At 49.3% G+C, this 20,804-nt stretch overlaps 1 protein-coding gene across 2 annotated transcripts in view; it reads left to right on the forward strand.

The window, feature by feature from the left end:
- Tmc7 (transmembrane channel like 7) overlaps positions 1–20,549 on the forward strand; it is a 30,184-nt gene extending 9,635 nt beyond the window's left edge. For both annotated transcript variants that reach the window (XM_048332775.1, XM_048332776.1), the window contains exons 3-16: positions 1,146–1,294; positions 2,577–2,744; positions 4,536–4,618; positions 6,889–7,034; positions 8,069–8,216; positions 9,881–10,054; positions 10,708–10,865; positions 11,470–11,590; positions 11,822–11,919; positions 13,090–13,276; positions 13,972–14,102; positions 14,652–14,807; positions 16,663–16,741; positions 18,740–20,549. In XM_048332775.1, the coding sequence (XP_048188732.1) occupies positions 1,146–1,294; positions 2,577–2,744; positions 4,536–4,618; positions 6,889–7,034; positions 8,069–8,216; positions 9,881–10,054; positions 10,708–10,865; positions 11,470–11,590; positions 11,822–11,919; positions 13,090–13,276; positions 13,972–14,102; positions 14,652–14,807; positions 16,663–16,741; positions 18,740–18,814 (1,873 nt within the window). In that variant the 3' untranslated portion in view covers positions 18,815–20,549. The remainder of the gene's footprint in view (positions 1–1,145; positions 1,295–2,576; positions 2,745–4,535; positions 4,619–6,888; positions 7,035–8,068; positions 8,217–9,880; positions 10,055–10,707; positions 10,866–11,469; positions 11,591–11,821; positions 11,920–13,089; positions 13,277–13,971; positions 14,103–14,651; positions 14,808–16,662; positions 16,742–18,739) is intronic.
- Positions 20,550–20,804: the final 255 nt, after the last annotated feature.

Here is a 20,804-nt window from a genome sequence, read left to right on the forward strand (position 1 = left end):
ATCCAGCCAATGGGAAGGAGTAAGCTCATCCTCTCTGAAGCTGGGTGTATAGTGAATCACCTGTGGTGTAGGAACCTAAATAGTTTCATCAAGTTGGGAGGCAGCTATGGCAAGCTGTGGCCGGGCAGGTACCTCTGTGATGCTGGCTGGGGTCAGCTGGCTGCAGGCCCAGATGGCTCTGACTTTTTCACCTAGTATTAGCCTGGTTCCAGGAGAGGAGCTGAGCCCTGGCCTCCTGGGATGGAGCTTAGAACCAGCATGGCTTCACTTGTGCCGTATTCTGTGGTGTAAGCAGAGCATGCTGCTAGTCTATATGCTGTGGATGGGAAGATCTGTGCCCAATAACTTATCAGGGAAGGGGGGAGGAGGGAGGAGAGAGGAAGGTGGAAGTGGAGGGAAGGGTATTTAACAGCAGGAGGAAGGGGAAGAGTCTTTACTGACTGGAAAGGGGCAAATGCCAAGACCCCAAGTTAGGATAAAGAAATCATGAGATGACATGGGATTGGGCCTAGGAGAGAGGCGGAGAGGCCTGGGACTTTGAGTGCCATGCAAAGGATGTTCTTTTATTCTCTAAATAAGATGGGTCATAAAACCAAAAATGTGTATCTCTGTTCATCCTCCCATCCAGCCATCTTCCCATCTATTCATCTATTCATCTATTCCCATCTATTCATCCCATTATTCATCTATTCATCCTTTTTCCCATCTCCCAGTCCTCTCATCCATCCATCCATCCTTCTGTCCACCCACCCATCCTTCCACCCATCCATCCCCCCATCCACCTATCTACCCATCACCCATTCATTCTCTCGTCCATCCATCTACCCATTATCCATCCATCTATCATCCATCCTCCAGTCTACCCACCCATCCATCCACCACCCACCCACCCATCCATCTGTCCATCCTCTCATCCATTTACCCACCCATTTCTGTCCATTATTCTGTCCATCCATCCATCCCTCCATCCATCTATCTTCTCATTCCTTCATCCTTCCTCCCTTCTTCCATATATTACATCTGCTTTCTCTCACTTAGCATGATGTTTCCAAGTTGTAGCAGAGATCAGATTCCTTTTCATGGCTGAATACTATTATATGGTCTATGTGGACTGCCATTTATCTCTCCATTGCCATGGTCACCAGGGACATTCAGGAGACACAGATGCAGTACTTATCAGAGTGGGACCAGTGGAAGCGGTACAGCAGCAAGTCCTGGAAGCGGTTCTTGGAGAAGGCGCACGAGATGACCGCCCACTTGGAGCTGTGGCGGAAGGACATCCGCAGCATAGAGGGTACCCGGAGCCCCGTGAGCCCCATCTCCTCTGCACTTCTGAGCCTTTCCATGATGAGGGTGGGCAACAAGCCACACAGAGCCGTAGCAGAGCCTGAGTGAAAAAAAACAACTAAGTGAATCATGCATAGCAGTCTGCCCTGTATTTGATTGCTGTAAAGGTCTTAGAACCATATCACTCCTTCAAAGATTTCAGTAGTACTAGGCTCCTTTAGGTGTGTGTGTGTGTGTACTAGGGCTTGAACTCAGGGCCTAGACACTGTCCCTTAGCTTTTTCACTCTATGGCTTTTGAGCCACAGCTGCACTTGTGGTTTCTTGCTGGTTAATTGGAGATAAGATTCTCATGGACTTTCTTGCCTGGCTGGCTTCAAACTTCAGTCCTCAGATCTCAGCCACCTGAGTAGCTAGGATGACAGGCGTGAGCCCCCGATGCCTGGCAAACTTGTAATGGCAAACTGCCTGGACTCGGCACACCTAAAAGCATTGGTGCAATGTGAGAGGTTGAGAGGCAGGAAAGGTTCCCATGGCTGTGAAAATATGGAGAACATCTGCTTTTCCCATACTGGTGAAACATGAGGCACACTGCTGTGCAGCTTGTGTGGCCAGAACAAAGTGCTGGAGGGTAACAGACTTAAAGAAACAGAAATCTGGGGACTCGAGAGTGTAGCTCAGTGGTGGAGTGCATGCCTCGCATGCATGAGGTCCTGGGCTCCATTCCCAGAACTAAAAAAAGAAAACGAAAAGAGAGAGGGGAAGAAAGGAAGGAAGGAAGGGAGAGGGGATGGGAGGGAATCTGGTCTGGGGGCTGGCACAGCTTTCTTGCTGTGCTCATCTTTGTGTATTTGGGCTGCCAGATAGAGGAAGAAGAGGGTAAGAGGTAAGGAGGGATGGGGGGTCATGTCCTTGGAAAACATAGTCTTCATTTCAGTCTAGGGTCTCAGAGGCCCTGAGTTCAAATCCCCAGTACCACCAAAAGAGAAGTCTCGCATAGTGCATAGTAGAGCCTCGGAGCAGGGCAGAGTTCAGATATGTGATTGAATGGTGTAAAGGCAGTCCACCAGTGATGGATGGACGAGGAATTCCTCTTGCTCTTCCTCACCTTATGCCTTCCTCACAGGAAAAAAGCCCTGGGAAGTGGTGCTTTGAAGCCATAGGGAGAGAAAGTTGGGGTTCCTCCTGCGTACCTCTAACCCTGTATCCCCAATGTCAGCCCTGCCTGGCTGGTGGAGAATCTATTACTGGATTGTGTCGATCACTGACATCCTGAATTTCTTCTCTCTAGGGAAGTTCGGCACTGGGATTCGCTCTTATTTCTCCTTCTTGCGGTTCCTGGTGTTGCTGAATTTGGTGATATTTCTCATCATTTTTACACTGGTTTTGCTCCCGGTCTTGCTCACCAAGTACAAAATCACCAACAGCACCTTTGTGCTCATTCCGTTCAAAGACATGGGTGAGTGTAAGCCCTGCCTTTACCTTCATGCATGTTCTGTCAGACTTGGAATTAGACAGCATGGGCTAGGTTATGCTGCAGGAAAAAAATTATATATATATATATATCTCCACAGCTCTTAGTGACCCATGATTGCAAATTTTTTTTTCCTGCCACATGGTCTTTGCTCTGGAGCCCACACGTGGAGGGGGAGCAGCTTCTGTCTAGATTCCTTTCTTCTTTTTCTTTTGGACTGGTGCTGTGGGGAGGAGATCCTTCCTGTCCCATTGCTGTGTGACTTGATTTGTCTAAGTGAAGACTTACCTTGAAAAGTCTTCCTGTGATTGGCTCAGCTGTATCATGTGATCTTCCATGAGAAAGGCTGCCCCAGGTCCCATAGTGAGGTCATCAGGAACAGAGCTTGGCCCAACCAGAATCCCGGAGTCTCGCCTGGCTCAGCCTACATCACTTGAGCATACACTCAAACCAAGGGCTCATGAGTGTTTTCAGTTGTTGAGGTTCTTTGTTAAACAGCAAAGCTGACTGATACACAGCAGAGGTGAATTACTCATTCAAGCTTTAGGAAGCATGAAAACTGTTTAAAATGGATTGAACAAGCTGGGCACTGGTGGGCTGGGAATATGGCCTAGTGGCAAGAATGCTTGCCTCGTAAACATGAAGCCCTGGGTTCGATTCCCCAGCACCACATATATAGAAAACGGCCAGAAGTGGCGCTGTGGCTCAAGTGGCAGAGTGTTAGCCTTGAGCATAAAGAAGCCAGGGACAGTGCCCAGGCCCTGAGTCCAAGGCCCAGGACTAGCCAAAAAAAAAAAAAAAAATCTGGGCACTGGTGACTATAATCCACTCAGGATTACTGTGACTCAGGAGCCTGAGATCTGAGGATCAATGGCTTGTAACCAACCCAGGGCAGAAAGTCTTATAAAACTCTTTTTTTTTTTTTTTTTGCATAAAACTCTTTTTTTTTTTTTGCCAGTCCTGGGCCTTGGACTCAGGGCCTGGGCACTGTCCCTGGCTTCTTTTTGCTCAAGGCTAGCACTCTGCCACTTGAGCCACAGCGCCACTTCTGGCTGTTTTCTATATATGTGGTGCTGGGGAATCGAACCCAGGGCTTCATGTATATGAGGCAAGCTCTCTTGCCACTAGGCCATATCCCCAGCCCTCTTTTTTTTTTTTTTTCTCATTAAACTGTTTTAATGGGTCTCAAAATTCTGTGACAGATTTTTGGTCATGTTGTTTCCATCAAAAAGTACTGATTTTAAAAAACTAATAACTTAAAACTGCCACACAAAAAAATGGTCCACAAAACATGAAACTCTTATCTCCAGTTCAGCACCAGAAAAGCTGGAAGTGGAGCTGTGGCTCAAGTGGCAGAGCTCTAGCCTTGAGCAAAAAAGCTAAGGGACAGCTCTGATTTCAAGTCCCAGTATCATGTATATTAATGATGCATGAATAAGCATATGAAGTTTTATGAGATGTGTTGAAATGGAATGACAATTCCAAATCTTGAGACACAGGAACATGAACCCAAGGCACACAGAGAGAAAACCTGTGCTGCAGGTGCACAGGACCAGGCTGTGCGTACAAAGGGCACGACGTGCAGAGGTTCAGAGAGGAGAGGGAAGGAAAGGCAAGGACTAGCAGTTGAACAGAAGAGAAATGAAGGGAATGGCAGCTGTGTTGGATCCATTGGGGTTCAGCTACTTGCATGCAGAAGCGTGCAACGGGGGACACAGCTAAAGACATATCCCCAAACTGCGCAGCCTCCTGCAGCTCCTCGTCCTGTTCTTACAGACATGCAGTGTACCATCTATCCCGTGAGCAGTTCCGGACTCATTTACTTCTACAGCTACGCCATAGACCTGCTCTCTGGCACCGTGAGTGGCCCGCCTTGCTCAGTTGCGTCGTCGCTGCTTCCCAACTTTGAGGCCTGATGTCTGTGGTGGAACCTCACACCAGCATCCACACAGGACGCTGTGGAAGCCCACAGGGTTGGCACCGACCTCCTGGCGGGGCTGGCACCCAGCCAACCTCCCCTCCTGCTGCCTTGAGTGCCAGCCAGGGGCCTTTTCTAGCTTCCCATTGGTCTGACTTCCCTTACACAAAAAGAAGTTCCCAAGGGGAAAAGAAACAACAAAACCGTGGGGAAGGGGCTGGGAATATGGCCTAGTGACAAGAGTGCTTGCCTTGTATACATGAAGCCCTGGGTTTGATTCCTCAACACCACATATATAGAAAATGGCCAGAAGTGGCGCTGTGGCTCAAGTTGGCAGTGTGCTAGCCTTGAGCAAAAAGAAGCCAGGGACAGTGCTCAGGCCCTGAGTCCAAAGACTGGTAAAAACAAACAAACAAACAAAAAAAGTGGGGAATTTAACTATTTCTGACATTGAAAAAGGTTATGATGTGGGGGGTGGGGGCCAGTACTGTGGTAGGCAGAGGTACTGTGCCTCTTCCACCCAGGAATGTTAGGAGGCACCTGAGGTGTGTGTACATGACCGTGTGTGTGCAAGTACACAGACATATACACTTTCCTTGAAGACCCTGAGAAGTTTATTCATCTCATTAATCAACTCAAGTCTTACTAATCTTAGAAGTTTATTAGCACCCTCTGCCTCAAATTGGAATATAGTTTATCCTTCTTATAGTTACTTTGTTTGGTTTTGGGTTTTTTTTTTTGCCAGTCCTGGGCCTGAACTCAGGGCCTGAGCACTGTCCCTGGCTTCTTTTTGCTCAAGGCTAGCACTCTGCCACTTGAGCCACAGCGCCACTTCTGGCTTTTTCTATATATGTATGTGGTGCTGAGGAATTGAACCTAGGGCTTCGTGTATACGAGATGAGCACTTTACCACTAGGTCATATTCCCAGCCCCCTCTTATAGTTACTTTGAAAGTCTTTTCTTTTTATCAGCCATGGGACTTGAACTCAGGGCTTGGGCACTGTCTCTGAGCTTCTTTTTGTTCAAGGGTAGCATTCTACCACTTAAGCCACAGTGCCACTTCTGCCTTTAAGTGGTGCTGAGGAATTGAATCCAGGGCTTCATGCATGCTAGGCAAGCACTCTACCGCTAAGCCACATTCCCAGCCTCTCCAGCTTCATTCTTTTCTTCAAGGTAGATTCAGTTCTACCTGGTTCCTTGCATTCCCCAAGAGCTTTTGAATGAGCTTGTCGGTTTCTGCTCAGAAGCCAGCTGGGATCTGATGAGGATTGTGTAGAGTCCCCTCCAGGGGGCTCCCATCCATGAACATGGGATGCTTTCCCAGTTATTTTGGTGATTAGTATTTTTTTCAACAGTGAGTTATAGTTTACAGAGTGTAAGATTTGCACTTGGATATTTATTCCTAAGGATTTGATTCTTTGAGATGCCCTGGCTCATAAGAGTGTCTTCTTAGTTCTAGTTTGGAGGAATGATTCATCTGGGTATTTTCTTTTCTTTTTTGAGCTTTTTACAAAATTGTTATTATAAAGGTGATATACAGGGGCTTGGAATGTAGCCTAATGGTAGAGTTCTTGCCTTATATAACTGAAGCCCTGGGTTCGATTCCTCAGCACCACATATATAGAAAAAGCCAGAAGTGGTGCTATGGCTCAAGTGGTAGAGTGCTAGCCTTGAGCAAAAAGAAGCCATGGACAGTGCTCAGGCCCTGAGTTCAAGCCCCAAAAAGAATAAAGAAAAGCAGTGATTTACGGAGGAGTTACAGCTCCATAAGTCAGATAAAGAGTACATTTCGGGCAGTGTCACCTCTTCCCTCGCTCTCTCCCTAAATTTCCCTCCCTGTCCTCACCTACAAATTGTATCATTCATTTTTTTTTTTTGGCCAATCCTGGGGCTTGGACTCCAGCCCTGGAGTTTGTTTTAATAAATATGATTTTATATGATCAGAGGCCCCTGGGCATTGCACCTTTGTGTTTCTCCCCTACGAGTATCCTCCTTTGGTCTCACTGTGTGTGGATGTTCGAGCCCTGTATCATTTATCATGTCCCTCATTGGGTATTTTATTGCTCAAGATGGATCAACCCCTTCCCCTCCATCACCCCCAAACACTTACTGAGTTGCCCCTGATCCCTAAGGCAGAGCAGGTCCGCCTCCTCTCCTGGTCGCCTACACAGAGCTGACCTGTCTGAGCTCACACACTCGGCTCTGTTCCAGGGTTTCTTGGAGGGGACCAGCCTCTTCTATGGACACTACACCATCGATGGGGTGAAATTCCAGAACTTCACTTATGACCTGCCTCTCGCGTATCTGATCAGCACCATCGCCTACCTGGCCCTGAGCCTCCTTTGGATTGTAAAAAGGTAGCTTTATGTTGTCGTCATGTTCTCCTTGAGTTACCCAGAGTCCCTCATCGCCATTACCCTGGGCCAAAGGATGAGCAGAGTCCAGGCCTAGGGGGGCCTAGGGGTTGTAGGGACAGATGTGTGAGTAAGCTGCAGCTGAGGAGACAGAGGGAAGGAGAAAGGAAGGGGAAAGGCTGGGTCCTCCCACCCCCTTTGAGGCCACGCCCCCAATGACCTAACTTCCTTCCACTAGGCCCCACCCCTAGATGTTCCCGCCCTTTTCAGTAATACTGTGAGATTAGGAACCCAGCCTTCAACATGAGGGCTTTTTTTTTTTTTTTTTTTTTGGCCAGTCCTGGGCCTTGGACTCAGGGCCTGAGCACTGTCCCTGGCTTCTTCCCGCTCAAGGCCAGCACTCTGCCACTTGAGCCACAGCGCCGCTTCTGGCCGTTTTCTGTATATGTGGTGCTGGGGAATCGAACCTAGGGCCTCGTGTATCCGAGGCAGGCACTCTTGCCACTAGGCTATATCCCCAGCCCAACATGAGGGCTTTTGAGGGTCACTCCACATCCCATGGAAGGACCCAGCTAGGAGAAGGGTCATGGGAAAGAACCATCTCTGGAGAAGGGAAGCTGCCAGGTGGCAAGGCCCTGGGGCAGGTGAAAGGATTTGCATGTTTATGGACAGGAGAAATAACCACCAAAGGCATCTTCAGGCTGTTATTCAAGAGTTGAGTTTAGGACGTGCCCATAATCCCAGCTCTCAGGAGGCTGAACTCAGGGCCTTACATTCTTGCTTAGCTTTTTCACTCAAGGCTGGTACTCTACCTCTTGAGCCATCCTTCCACCTCCAGCTTTTTGCCTGTTAATTGGGATGAGTTTCTCAGATTTGTCTGCCAGGGCTGGCTCCAAATCAGGATCCTTCGATCTCAGCCTCCTGAGTTTCTAGAATGACAAGCTTGAGGCTGTGCAAGGCTAGCTTCTTCGATGGTCAATGCACCTCATTCGCCGGCCTTGTCTTGAGCTTCTGTACTTGTGTTTTGGGGGGATCAGGTCAGTGGAGGGGTTCAAAATCAACCTGATTCGGAGCGAGGAGCACTTCCAGAGTTATTGCAACAAGATCTTCGCGGGCTGGGACTTCTGCATCACCAGCTACAGCACGGCCAACCTGCGGCACAGCAGCCTGCGGTATGAGCTCCGGGTGAGTGTGGACAGCCCCTTCCTTGTGGGAGCCCTGCTGGCTGGCGCGTGCCTTGGGCCTCAGCCAGTGTCTCCTTTGTCATCTTCCAGAGCTTTTCTCCACAGATGGCTTATTGGGGTGAATGGAAACAGGGACACTGGTAACCCGGAGCTGGGAAGTGAGATGGGGAAGTGAGCTGGGAGAGGAGGTCTTTCCTCCACCCCCTGCTGTCTGGATGACATTTTCCCACTGACTGAGAGTCTGTGGGAAGCATTGCTTGTGCTGGAGAAGTGAGCTCCAGAAGGACTGCTGGGATTGTAGGACAGAGTGGGGAGAAGATGAACAAGTCCCAGAGAATTCCCAGATTCATTCAGAGAGGAGAAACAAAGATTTGGCAACAAAACAAAGGAAGGACCAGCAAATCAAAAGCTTAATGAAGGACTCAAGCCACATGTAGTACTTCATACACTAAATATAAACAGACCAAATGCTCTTATTAAAAGCATAGACGGCCAGGTTGGATTTTAAAAAATAGAATAACATCTAATCAGACATAGTGGGGCATGCTTCTAATCTTAGCTACTTGGAAGGCTCAGGCAGGAGGATCATATCTGCAAGGCTGCCTAAATAATGAGACCCTGTCTTGAAGAAACAAAACATTTAAGTGTGGGGGATAGAGCTCCATGGTAGAATTCTTGCCTGAAATCAGTCTTTAATACTGAAAAAAATAGCATCTACCTGTGTGCTGTTAAGAGATTAAGTGTGTGTGTGTATGTGTGTGTGGTGTGCATGAGCCCTGGAGCTTGAACTCAGAGCCTTTGCACTCTTTTTTTGTTTTTTGGCCAGTCCTGGGCTTTGGACTCAGGGCCTGAGCACTGTCCCTGGCTTCTTTTTGCTCAAGGCTAGCACTCTGCCACTTGAGCCACAGCGCCACTTCTGGCCATTTTCTATATATGTGGTGCTGGGGAATTGAACCCAGGGCCTCATGTATACGAGGCAAGCACTCTTGCCACTAGGCCATATCCCCAGCCCAGCCTTTGCACTCTTGGTTAGCTTTTTTTGCTCAAGGGTGGTACTCTACCACTTGAACCACAGCTCCACTTTAGGCGGTTTTTTGTTTTTTGGTTTTTGTTTTTTTTTTGGTAATTCTGTGGAGGTAAGTCTCACAGACTTTCTTGCTTCTCTTTCCTGGGTTGGCTTTGAACTGTGATCCTCAGATCTCAACCTCGTGAGCCACCAGTGCTGGGAATAATTCATGCTTAAGTAGGAGGTGTACCTTGACATCGGCCCTTAAAACGACATGGGCTTAGTGTAGGAAAGTATCAATGGGAATGTGATTCTTTAAGGCAAGCCTTAAAGATGGATGGAGAGCTGGGCTCTGGTGGCTCATGCCTGTCATCCTAGTTATTTATGAGGCTGAGGTCTGGGGATCACAGTTTGAAGGCCAGCCTGTGCAGAAAAGTCCCTGTGAGACTCTGACCTCCAATTAGCCACTCAAAAACTGGAAGTGGTGCTGTGGCTCAAAGTGATAGAGTTCTAGCCTTGAGCAAAAGAGCTCAGGGACAGAGCCCAGGCCCTAAGTTCATGCCTTACCACTGACCAAAGAAAAACATGGGTGGAGAATGTACCATAGGTTTCATCCCAAATACCCCAGTGCTTGCCAGTAAGTTTTCTTTGGTCCTTAGGCAGACCTGGAAGAAGAAAGAATCCGGCAGAAAATAGCAGAGAGGACCTCGGAGGAGACGATACGCATTTACTCTTTGAGGCTGATGTTGAATGGCATCGTTCTGGCTGTGTTATCCATGTGCTTTTATGCCATCTACATGGCAACGACCTTCTCCCAAGAACACATGAAGAAGGTAAGTGCTCCCTCCCCTGGCTCACACGCTGCTGGGATGTTGGGCCAAGCGCCTGGCAGACAACCAACTAGAGAGAGACAGATAGACAGAGAGACAGAGGGAAATTTGGTGTTTACCCTGGAAAGCTGGGATTGATAGCTATGAAAGAATGAAGACAGGGCTGGGAATATGGCTTAATGGTAGAGTGCTTGCCTCGCATACATGAAGCCCTGGGTTTGATTCCTCAGTGTCACATAAACAGAAAAAGCCAGAAGTGGCGCTGTGGCTCAAAAGGTTGAGTACTAGCCTTGAGCAAAAACAAGCCAGGGACAGTGCCCAGGCCCTGAGTTCAAGCCCCAGCACTGGCAAAAAAAGAAAAAAGAAAAAAGAAATGAAAACAGTTATAACAAGTTATCATATTCTCGAGGATCTTTTAGCTCATTCATTTGCGTAGGATATGTGGCTTTAAAAAATGTTTTTTTGAAAATATACTTTATAAATCCAAGAGTTTGTTTTTCTTCCAGCAAGGAGACGGCCTGTGGTTCAGGCTGTGTCGGATGAAGGGCGTTTGGTTGGCCCATGAAACCACACGGGGTTGAGCCTGAGTTCTGCTCCTTGGGGTCTCCATGTCCCCTCTTGTGCTCCTGACCTGCACAGTGCTGTTTTCTCCCTAGGAAATCGACAAGATGGTTTTTGGGGAGAACCTCTTGATATCGTATCTGCCATCTATTGTGATCACATTGGCCAATTTCATCACCCCCATCGTCTTTTCTAAGATCATCCGCTACGAGGATTACTCCCCGGGCTTTGAGATCCGGCTCACCATCCTCAGGTAATGCCTAACTGTGGGTGTGCCAAGCCCGCCAAGCACCCTACCAATTGAGTTACAGCTCCACTTTAGGTTTTGGGGGGTGATTAATTGGACAGAGGAATCACAGACTTTCCTGCCTGGGCTGGCTTCGAACCATGGTCCTTAGATCTCAGCCTCCTGAAGAGCCTAAGATGATAGGTGTGAACCATCAGCATCTGACTTACATCTTTTTTTTTTTTTTTAAGAAAAAAATAATAGCAGCCAGGCACTAGTGGCTCATGCCTGTAAGCGACTCAGGAGGCTGAGATTGGAGGATCACCATTTGAAGCCAGGGTGGGCAGAGAAGTGTGAGACTCTTATATCCAATTAACCACCTTCCCATCCCCATCCCCCCCCCAAAAAAAGTGGGAAGTGGAGGTGTGGCTTAATTGGTGAAGCACCAGCCTTGAATGAAAACAATAAGCACCGGGGCCCTGAGTTCAAGCTCCAAGTAAAGTACCTTCGCCGTGCCAGCATCCACCTGTAGAACTTCCCGTCGTTTCTAGCACAGACACTGCCCCCATGTGTCTTCTTGGTGCTGGAATGAGGGTAGCCTTTGCCTTGTCCCCCGCCTGGCCCCCTGCAGGTGCGTCTTCATGCGGCTGGCCACCATCTGTGTGTTGGTCTTCACACTGGGCTCCAAGATCACATCCTGCGGCGGTGATGATGCTTGCAAACTCTGTGGCTACAACCAGAAGCTCTACCCGGTGAGCCAGGGGGCCAGCGGCTGCCTGGTGCCCCATCACCCTGGCGGGCATGGCTCCCAACACATCTCTTTCTATCTGTAGCCACTGGGTATATCTGGTACTATGCTGGGCATGATCAGGGGCTTGAAAATGGACCGGGCAGCAGGTTTGAGGAAGGACAGGGGGTAGGGGTTGGAAAGATCCAGAATCTCGAGTCCCTCTTATTGTGTCTTTTGTTCCCTTCGGTCTCAGTGCTGGGAGACCCAAGTGGGGCAGGAGATGTACAAGCTCATGGTCTTCGACTTCATCATCATTATGGCTATGACGCTGTTTGTGGATTTCCCCAGAAAGTAAGTGAGGGGTGGCGTCCTCTTACCCCTCCCCATGACTGCACAAATGACAAATGGCTCCACAGTCCCCAGGAAAACAGAGACACTACCAGTGACTTTCAGGTGGCCCCAGGCCATTGACATCACCACACATGAGCAGTGCTGTGTCAATTAGGCACAGGGCTGAGGGTAGAACTGGAGCTGCCTCCCCAAGGCTTCCTGCAGTGTGGACCGCTGTACTGCAGGGGGCGCCAGGCTTCCTGGCCTGCCCAGCACTGCCTCTCACTAGCGGAGACCTGGGCAGCTGTGGAGCTCACAGCCTGTGAGGTTAAATTGGTGGCTCCCACCTATCATCCTCGCTACTCCAGAGACTGAGATCTGAGGGCTGAGGGTCAAAGCCAGCCCAGACAGGAAAGACCACCTCCAGTTAACTACCAAAAGGTGAAGTAGAGCCAGGCCTGTCATCCTAGCTACTCAGGAGGCTGAGAGCTGAGGATCGCGGTTCAAAGCCAGCCTGGGCAGGAAAGTCTGTGAGTGCAAAAGCTCAGGGACAGCACCTAGGCCCTGAGTTCAAGCCCCAGGACCACCACCAGCAACAAAGCTGAGTAAGCATAGTAATACACATCTATAATCCCAGGTAGGTGGAAAGTGGAAGCAGGAAGATCATCATCTTAAGGCTCTAATCAAAAGCATGGAACCCTATCTGAAAGATAAACGAAAGCACAAAGGGGTTGAGGGATCTTCTGAGGTCATGTTCAGGACTGTGTAATAGTTTACTGTGTTTTTGGCTTAGACTTTAGCCGTGCTACCCCTCCTGGGGGCTGAATGCACAGCTAGATCTGGGGCTCCCCGGTGCCTGGTCCTGAGGTTCCTGGGGGAAGCCTGTGTGGGGCTGGGAAGAGGTATGGCCTGCAGCAGAACCTTTGCAAGCTATTTTCTGCGTGGATGGCAGTTTCACTCCAGTGAGGGGAACGGGCCTCCGAGAAACCCGAGAATTTATACCGATTGCCTCTTTGTGAAGCTGAGACTCAGCTTCATTTTCCCGATTCCAAAGTTCAGTAAATTCAGAGTATTTAAGAGCTAAGTGTATTTCTGTGTATTTAAGAGTTGTTTCCATGGCAACAGCCTGGCTTTCGTGGGCCTTGGTGGACACCTGTAGCCAAGGTGAGCAATGTCCGGTTCGTCTCACAGGCTCCTGGTGACCTACTGCTCCTCCTCGAAGCTGATTCAATGCTGGGGACAGCAGGAGTTTGCCATCCCGGACAACGTGCTGGGCATCGTGTATGGACAGACCATCTGCTGGATCGGAGCCTTCTTCTCCCCCCTGCTCCCCGCCGTCGCCACCTTGAAGCTCATCATCATCTTCTACGTGAAGAAGGTAGGCCCATGGACTCTGCCTCACAAAGAACCACACACGCCGGGCACCGGGGGCTCGCGCCTCTCATCCCAGCTACTCGGGAGGTGGAGATCTGAGCATTGTGGGTCAAAGCCAGCCCGAGCAGGAAAGTCCCTGAGACTCTTATCCTCCTCTTAACCCCCACATCCAGAGTTGGAGCCTCAGGACCAGCAAAAAACCAGGCTGCTGGCATGGCTTATATGATAGAGCACCAGCCTGGAGTGGAAAAAGCTAAGAGACAGTAACTGGGCCTGGAATTCAAGCCCCAATATCGGCACGCACACACGCACACACACACACATGCACACACGCACGTGCACACACACAAATGCCACATGGATATGTCATATTCCACAGTGCCCTCTGAGGATGTAACACTCTCCCTTTTGAGTGCTATGTGGTACTCCATTGTATGGTTGTGCTTTAAGGGAACCTTTCTACATTGAGCTTTGTGTAGGTTGCCTATAATCCACGGCTGCACCCCATCTGTGGCCCCTTCTCCTCTGTTTCATCAACACACTTTCCTGAACCCAGAGTAAGCCATGCTCACTTGGACCTGCATTTGAGGACCACGTTGTAGAGAGAAGATATCACCCCAATCACCATCCCACCAAAAGGCCGGAGTGGCCTCACCGCAGCTGTCCTCTTGGCTCTCATTGTTTTTCTCTTTTCTTTAGTTGAGCCTTCTCTACACCTGCAGACCATCCCCCAGGCAGTTCCGAGCGTCTAACTCGAATTTTTTCTTCCTGTTGGTGTTGCTGATTGGCCTGTGTTTGGCTGTCATACCTCTGACCATCAGCATGTCACGGTAAGTAGGACTGACGGCTCCGTTGGCTTGGCAATGGGTCTTTTCTATACCATGCTCTTTTCTGAGGACTTCTTCTTTAGTCTCCTGTTGGCTTTTTTTCTTTGTTTCAGATGATCAAAACAGTAGAGGAGTTGGAAGTGTGGGAGAAAGCAGAAAGACATAGGAAATTGCTCGGTTCCTTCTAGTTATTTTTATTACTATTTTGCCAGTCCTGGGCCTTGAACTCAGGGCCTGAGCACTGTCCCTGGCTTCTTTTTGCTCAAGGCTACCACTCTACCACTTGAGCCACAGTGCCACTTCCAGCTTTTTCTGTTCATGTGGTGCTGAGGAATCGAACCCAGGGCTTCCTATATAACGAAGCACTCTTGCCACTAGGCCATATTCCAGCCCCTCCTTCTAGTTTTTTTAAATGAGAGTCTTGCACTTAGAAGACACTTAGTGTTGGGTGTGTCAGCACATGCCTGTAATCCCAGCTGCTCAGGGGGCAGAGATGGGAGACTAGGCCTGTGTGGCATGCCTCCGTCTGAGCCCCCGAGTCTGTTTTTACAGCATCCCTTCCTCGAAAGCCTGTGGGCCGTTCACCAGCTTCAACACCACTTGGGATGTCATCCCCAAGATGGTGAGCACCTTCCCCAGCTCGCTGCAGTCCCTGGTCCGGGCCGTCACGTCGGAAGCCTTCGCAGTGCCCTTCTTCATCATCATCTGGTCCGTGAGAACCTGGCGGGGCTTCCTGGGTGTGGGGTGCACATGTGCAATGATGCCTCTGGCTGGGAAACATTGTGTTATTCAGCCTTCCCCCAGTGTGGCAAGAATACCTGAGAGAATCCACTGGGAGGGGGAGCCGTTTGTTTTGGTGTTCTGTTTCAGAGGTTTTCGGCTGTGGTTGTTTGGCCTTGTGGCTTTGGGTGGGTGGCAACACAGTGCTGGGAGACTGTGGAAGCAGGGAAGCAGAGCGAGAAACAGGAAGTGCCCAGGGGCCTGCTCTCCCCTTCCAGGCCACGCCCCCAATGACCTACCCTCCTGGCAGCAGACTCAACCACCTAAATTAGCTCCACCTCCTCCCACCAGGCCTTCATCAGAGGCCTTGGACTTTCCAGATTGAAACGGCCACACTTGCGCTGCTTGACAAGCTACCAAGCCTCAGTTTTTCCCTTCTGTGGAATAGACATAAAAACAGTTCCTGTGTCAGAGAGTAGAGGCACCCAGCCCCAGGCCTGACATATAAATCCCAACAAATGCTGCCTGTTGTTAGTCTTGCCGCTGATGGCTGGTGGCTCCTTTCCATTGCTTGCTCTTTGAAGAAAGGAGGGGTTTGTGGCAAGCGGGGAGCATGATGCCCCTGAACCCTGGCTCTGGCCTGGCCACCTTGCTTGCTGCTGGTCCTATTCTGTCCACCCGCTGTGTTTGGCTGGCGCCACCTCGTGGTGACTGTCATTCCTGACTTCAGTGTCAGGCCCTCTTGGCTGCCTGACTGTGGCTTTATCAGTCCTCTCTGGGGACACTGCCCTCCCCCCCCAACTTACTGATGGCATCTGTCCTTTCCCAGGGCATGCCCTCTGCTCACCCCAAAGATGCCTTCAACCACCCCCATTTGAGGTGCACAAAAGACAGGAATCAAGTGTTGATTTTTTTAAAATCAAAATTGTATTGTCCTGCCAGGTGTTGGTGGCTCAGGTCTGTAAATCCTAGCTACTCCATCTGATGATGGAGTTTGGAAGCCAGCCAGGGAAGGCAAATCATCCATGAGCCAGACCCGAGGATGTAGCTCAACTGGTGTGAGTGCCAGCTGTGAGCCAAGACATAAGCAAGAGTGTTAGGCCCTGAGTTCTAAGCCCCATTACCCACACAACAAATTTAAAAACATAAAACCACACAAATCAGACTCAGCTGCCATAGCCAAATAAAACCACACAGGCTGTTTCTTGTGCCTTCTGCTTGGGAGACATTTTCTTGTTGGCTTTTTTTTTTTTTTTTTTTTGGTACCAATGCAGGGCCTTCTGCTTGCTCACGTGAGCCACACCCCAGCTGGTATTTGCTTAAGTTTATTTCTCTCCTAGTTGCCTGTGTTTTGTCCTGCTGGCTCCCTGCTCTATGCCCCTCCCACTTCAGCCTTTTGAGTAACCCGATTACAGCCAGGCACCACCACTCCTAGCCTGTTTTTTGAAATAGGGTCTTGCTAACTCTTTTGCCTAGTCTGGCCTCAGGACCAAGATTCTCCCACCTGTGCCTCCCAAGCTGCAGGGATGGTAGACGTCCCCTGGGTTTATTTTATTTTTTTTGCCAGTTCTGGGGCTTGAACTCAGGGCCTGGGCACTGTCTCCAGCTTCTTTTTGCTCAAGGCTAGCACTCTGCCACTTGAGCCACAGTGTCATTTCTGGCCATTTTCTATATATATGTGGTGCTAGGGAATTGAACCTAGGGCCTCATGTATAGGAGGCAAGCACTCTACCACTAGGCCATATTCCCAGCCCATATTTTTCTCTAGCAAAAGAAACCTTGTTCCAGACAAAATGTGTTGGGCTACTTTCCTAGTGAGGCATCCGCCCATCTTGTCTTTCAGTCTCATTATGTTCTACTTCATCGCCTTGGCTGGTGCGCACAAGCGGGTGGTGGACCAGCTCCGGGAGCAGCTGTCTCTGGTAAGGAAGGGGGGGGGGGGGGGGAAACTGGCTGGTCAAAGTGGGGATTAAGCCAGACGCTGCAAAGCCGCGCTGTGCGCCAGTGGGGAGCCAGGTGGGGTGGGTGGGCTGCAGTTACCCGTCTCTACCACCACTTCTCCACTCCAGACCACAGCAGGCCTGGCTCGCTCATCTCCAGCCCTTCCGGGCTCCGCCCACTCCTTTCCACCCCACATGACCGCATTCATCCCACCCCTCCAGGCCACGCCCCCTCAAAAACCCTCCAGGCCATGCCCACTTTCCTTTTACTTCCATGACACTTCACCCAGGCCACTCCCCTTCTTCACACCTCCAGGCCACGCCCCCATCCACCACCCCAAGCCACGCCCACTCCTTTCCACCCCCCCCCCCCATGGTCCCTCCCCTTCACCCCACCTTCCAGGCCCTGCCTCATCGTTTTTTTTTTGTTGTTTTTTTTTGCGCCAGTCCTGGGGCTTGGACTCAGGGCCTGAGCACTGTCCCTGGCTTCTTTTTGCTCAAGGCTAGCACTCTGCCACTTGAGCCACAGCGCCACTTCTGGCCGTTTTCTGTATATGTGGTGCTGGGGAATCGAACCCAGGGCCTCATGTATAGGAGGCAAGCACTCTTGCCACTAGGCCATATTCCCAGCCCCCGCTGCCTCATCTTCACACCTCCAGGCCCTGCCTCCTTCTGCTGCATCCATTCGCTGCTTACACACATACTTTACCGAGATAGGCCAAGGACTAAGGGGGTAAAGAAACAAGATCAGTGCTGGGTGGACGCTGGTGGCTCAGGCCTATAATCCTAGCTACTCGGGAGGCTGAGCTTTGAGAATCTAGGTTCCATGCCAGCCCAGGCAGGGAAGCCTGTGTCTCCAGTGAACCCCCAGAAAACTGGAAATGGTGCTGCAGCTCAAAGTGGTAGAGTGCTAGCCTTAAATGAAAAAAAAGCTAAGAGACAATGCCCAGGCCCTGAGTTCAAGCCCCATGATGAACAGGGAAAAAGTAAAAGAAACAAGATCAGTTTTCATAGCTGTAACATTTGCCAAGAAGGTGATCAGTGGGCTGCAGAAGGCCCATTGAGGGGATGGGAATATGGCCTAGTGGCAAGAGTGCTTACCTCGTATACATGAAGCCCTGGGTTCGATTCCTCAGCACCACATATATACCAGAAGTGGCACTGTGGCTCAAGTGGCAGAGTGATAGCCTTGAGCAAAAAGAAGCCAGGGACAGTGCTCAGGCCCTGAGTCCACACCCCAGGACTGGCAAAAACAGAAGGCCCATTGGAGGGGTGAGGCTGCAGTCAGGTATATGGCTCCTAGTTAGGAGGGGGGAGAGAGGCAGAGGCTGCAGCAGGCAGTGAGCCAGGTTTTTTTGGGGGGTGGGGGAGGGCTGAGGCTGCAGAGCCATGAAATTGTGAGGCAAGGCCAGATGATACTATGGCGTCAGCATAACCCCGGAGGACCTGGTAAGAAACTCGTGTTTTACCTTGTGTGGGGTGGGAAGCTAGACCTCCCTGCCCCCCCCCCATTCTTCCTCTGTCCAATCTCCCCCTCTCTATTCTCCCTCCCTCCCTCCCTACTTTCCTACTGGGATTTTTGAACTCAAGGCCTATGCTTGCTTGGTGGGTGCTCTACCACTTGAGCCATACCCTCATCCTTTTAAGATTTAGTTATTTTTTCCGAGAGGGTCTTACATTCCCTCCCCCTGCCCCTGGCCAGGATCCTTTTATTTCTGCTTCCCAAGTAGCTGGGATTACAGGCATGAGCCACTGGGCCTCTCAGGTACCTTTGAGTGGCTGTGTGCACTAAGAGGTTGTAGAAGGGGCTACAAGTGAAAGAGACCCAGACCAGATCAGAGGTCTTTGCACTAACTTAGAGGATAGAATGTTTCCCATGTGTCTGTGGTGTTAATTTATTAGGGAGAACTGATGGTATTTGTTCCCAGATATATGAAATGCACTGTTCAACTTTTTTTTCTTTTCTTTTCTTTTTTTAAGGAAGGTCGTGACAAACGCTATCTGATCCAGAAACTAACAGAAGCTCAAAGGGACATGAGGAGCCAGCTGCTCTGACTATGAAGCTGCTTCTGCGTTCCTTCTCAGCTGGCCCAGGGGCTCTGTTGGACCTACAAAGTCCCCCGGGGCTCTTCTGAATGGCAGCTAGCCATGGCTGGGCCACCCAGTCCCTCACTTAGAAATCTGGCAACTTAGAAAGGCAGGTTGAGACCCAGGTGTTTACCTGGTGGCCGGCTCAGGGACAGCTCTACCAAAAACCTCCTCCAGCGATTCACACGTTTACAACAAAATTTGAGGCAGAGAGGATTTTATTTATTTGTTGGTTATTTTTAGACATATGTATATATTTTTTACAAGTTTGTGTTGTCTTTCAAAGCTAACCAGAAGCAAACTGCTCCTGAAGCTGGCTGATTCCTTTTGAACCCATGTCTTGGAGTTTAGGCAGGAGGGACCCTCCAGGATGGTTCTGAAATGGAACTTTTAAAATTTGATTTTATGTAATGAAGAGAAATCTCTGCATCGGGATGGATGGAGCAGGTGATGAGAATGTGGAGAGGATTGGTGTGGAAGGTCAGCCCCATGGGGGGGGGGGGAAGGACAGTTGGGTCCCCAGGATGCACACAGCTGTCGTTCCCTGCCTGTCTGCCTCAAGCCCCAGAGACTGCCAAGTTGGCAGCCATGATTGCCTCCCTGTCTAGGCGTAGTCTCCAGGGATTGCTGCCTGCAACAGACAAGATTGTACATGGCCTTTTTTTTTTTATCAGCAACCTGACAAAGTCATCTTCCTCTGTCTCCCAGTTGCCAGTTCCCTTTCCGCCCCGAGGAGTCCATTTTTGAAGGACAGCTGACATTTCTGAACCAGGCTGAGAGAAGGCTTTTTTTGTATCAGAGCTGTGGGTAAGACTTTGGGTTTTATTTCCATGCCTCAATTCCTCATGAGAGACCAGCCTGTGATGCTGGACTATGTAGGAGGCTGGCTTCTTAAATCCACAGCTATAAAGGCAGCTGTTTCATGTTTCTGTGTGTGAACATTTTTTAATGCACATGCCTTTATTTTACAAATTATTAAAGCAGAATTCTATCTCAAGATATCCGTTACAGTAGAAACCATGTATAATAAATACCTCATTGTAAATGTACCCCAAATAGAATGTTGTGAACCCTTGAATAGAAGCCTGTTATTGTTTAATCTGTTTTGATTTTAATGTTTTTAAATCTGTCTAAGCACTATATTTCACTGATGGGCCATTTGTGACTTCTGTTGTGTTTCTTCCATTCACTAGCTCCAAACCTTGCATGGAATTTAGTTGTGTGTAGTTTTCTAAAACAGAATTCGTCTTCTAAGCATAATTCACCCCTCCCACCACCACTGTCTGAATAGCTACCTGTCTTGAGCAGAAAAGCTTCTTTTATTTCTGATCCGTGTGTGTGTGTGTGTGTGTGTGTGTATTCTTACCTTTAACCATGCTCCTGAGAACAGTCCAATTTTCTGTTTGTGTCTATGTGTGTTGGATAAAAAGTGAATATGTATTGCTGCTTTTTTCCCTGGTGTAAATTGGATAGGGAAATATGCTAATCAGAGTGAGTTTTAGTTCACTGCTGCTGCTATGTATACCTCTTACTCAAATGTTTTTGTATGTTTTGACAACTTTAGTAATAATATCAAGTGTAACCTGTACAGTTTTTAACATGCAGCTCTCTAACAAGTGTACATTAAACTACTGATGGATTAAAGTATCTTGAAGGTTGTAAAATGTGATTTGTGTATACTTGAATTCAGTCTTCTCAGCAGCCAAGTGTCCATAGAAGACTGTAATAGTTTGTTGATTTGTTCTTGCCTTTTTCTATAGAGCAGGAGCAGGAGGTGGAAGAAGTGTTTAATTTAGTCATCAGAATATTAGCAATCAGTTACCTGGGACCTTTTTGCTCTACCCCACTGGTTCGGGGGAGGGGGGGAGAGCCTACTGCTCCAGGCTTTCGAAGGCAAGAGACCTGGTTCTAGTCTCTCAGATTCTTCCTCTAGGCTTCAGACACCAGCAGTGTGCTT

This window comes from Perognathus longimembris, chromosome 23 (genome assembly GCF_023159225.1).
Source record: "Perognathus longimembris pacificus isolate PPM17 chromosome 23, ASM2315922v1, whole genome shotgun sequence".
NCBI lineage: Eukaryota > Metazoa > Chordata > Mammalia > Rodentia > Heteromyidae > Perognathus > Perognathus longimembris.